Source organism: Galeopterus variegatus, unplaced genomic scaffold, assembly GCF_000696425.1.
Source record: "Galeopterus variegatus unplaced genomic scaffold, G_variegatus-3.0.2 Scaffold13789, whole genome shotgun sequence".
NCBI classification, from domain to species: Eukaryota; Metazoa; Chordata; class Mammalia; order Dermoptera; family Cynocephalidae; genus Galeopterus; species Galeopterus variegatus.
Window position 1 is genome coordinate 7720 of NW_007739900.1, and position 781 is coordinate 8500.

At 39.2% G+C, this 781-nt stretch overlaps 1 protein-coding gene across 1 annotated transcript; it reads right to left on the minus strand.

Moving 5' to 3' along the window:
- Positions 1-5: 5 nt before the first annotated feature.
- Positions 6-525, minus strand: LOC103581729 (olfactory receptor 8K1-like; the record flags this gene model as incomplete). Its single annotated transcript, XM_008563492.1, has 1 exon — positions 6-525. A coding segment is annotated over exon 1 (513 nt), but the record flags the coding sequence as incomplete, so codon positions are not given.
- Between the last annotated feature and the right edge of the window lie 256 nt (positions 526-781).

The following is a 781-nucleotide window of genomic DNA, read 5'->3' on the forward strand; positions in this document are numbered from 1 at the left end:
CAGTAAAAATAATCGATCATGTTAGATCCAGAGAAGGACAATTTAAATAATTTAATTGTGAGAAATAGATACACAAATGTGCTGTAGAGATAGGGGGTAAGTACCAGCCCCCAACGTACTTTCTCTGCCATGAGGACCACATAGAGAAGAGGTTTGCAGATGGCTACATAGCAGTCATAGGCCATTGCTGATAGAATAAAAAGTTCAGTGATGATGAAAATCTCAAAGAGTGTTAGCTGGGTGGCACACCAATTGTAGGAAATGGTGTTTTTGTGCACCACAAAGTTAACCAACATTTTGGGGCCGATGACAGTGGAGTAGCCAAGATCAGTAATCGACAAATGTCTAAGGAAAAAGTACATGGGAGTGTGTAGCTTGGAGTCCAAATGGGTCATGATAATCATGCCCAGATTGCCCATCACTGTGACCAAGTATATGACGAAGATTCCAAGGAGGGGTGCCTGCAGCCCAGGGTTGTCAGTGATCCCCATGAGAATAAATTCAGTCACCTCGGTCATTGCAGTGTGATTGCAGTTCTCCATGTTTCTTCTTGGTGACCTGTGTTAGTTATAAAATCAATATTTATTATATTTGAAATGTTGTTTTCTAAGATAATTTATTTCATGATGTATGCAATGTAAAGACATTTTCTTTGTCTCAAATTGTAAAGAGAGACTCCTCCCTTTAGGCCAAACACACACATAGCTACTCTTACGTTCATTGAAACTTGGGTAAAGTGTCCTGTAAAAGAGGCAAGTTACTTTAAAATGATTGTTTTGAT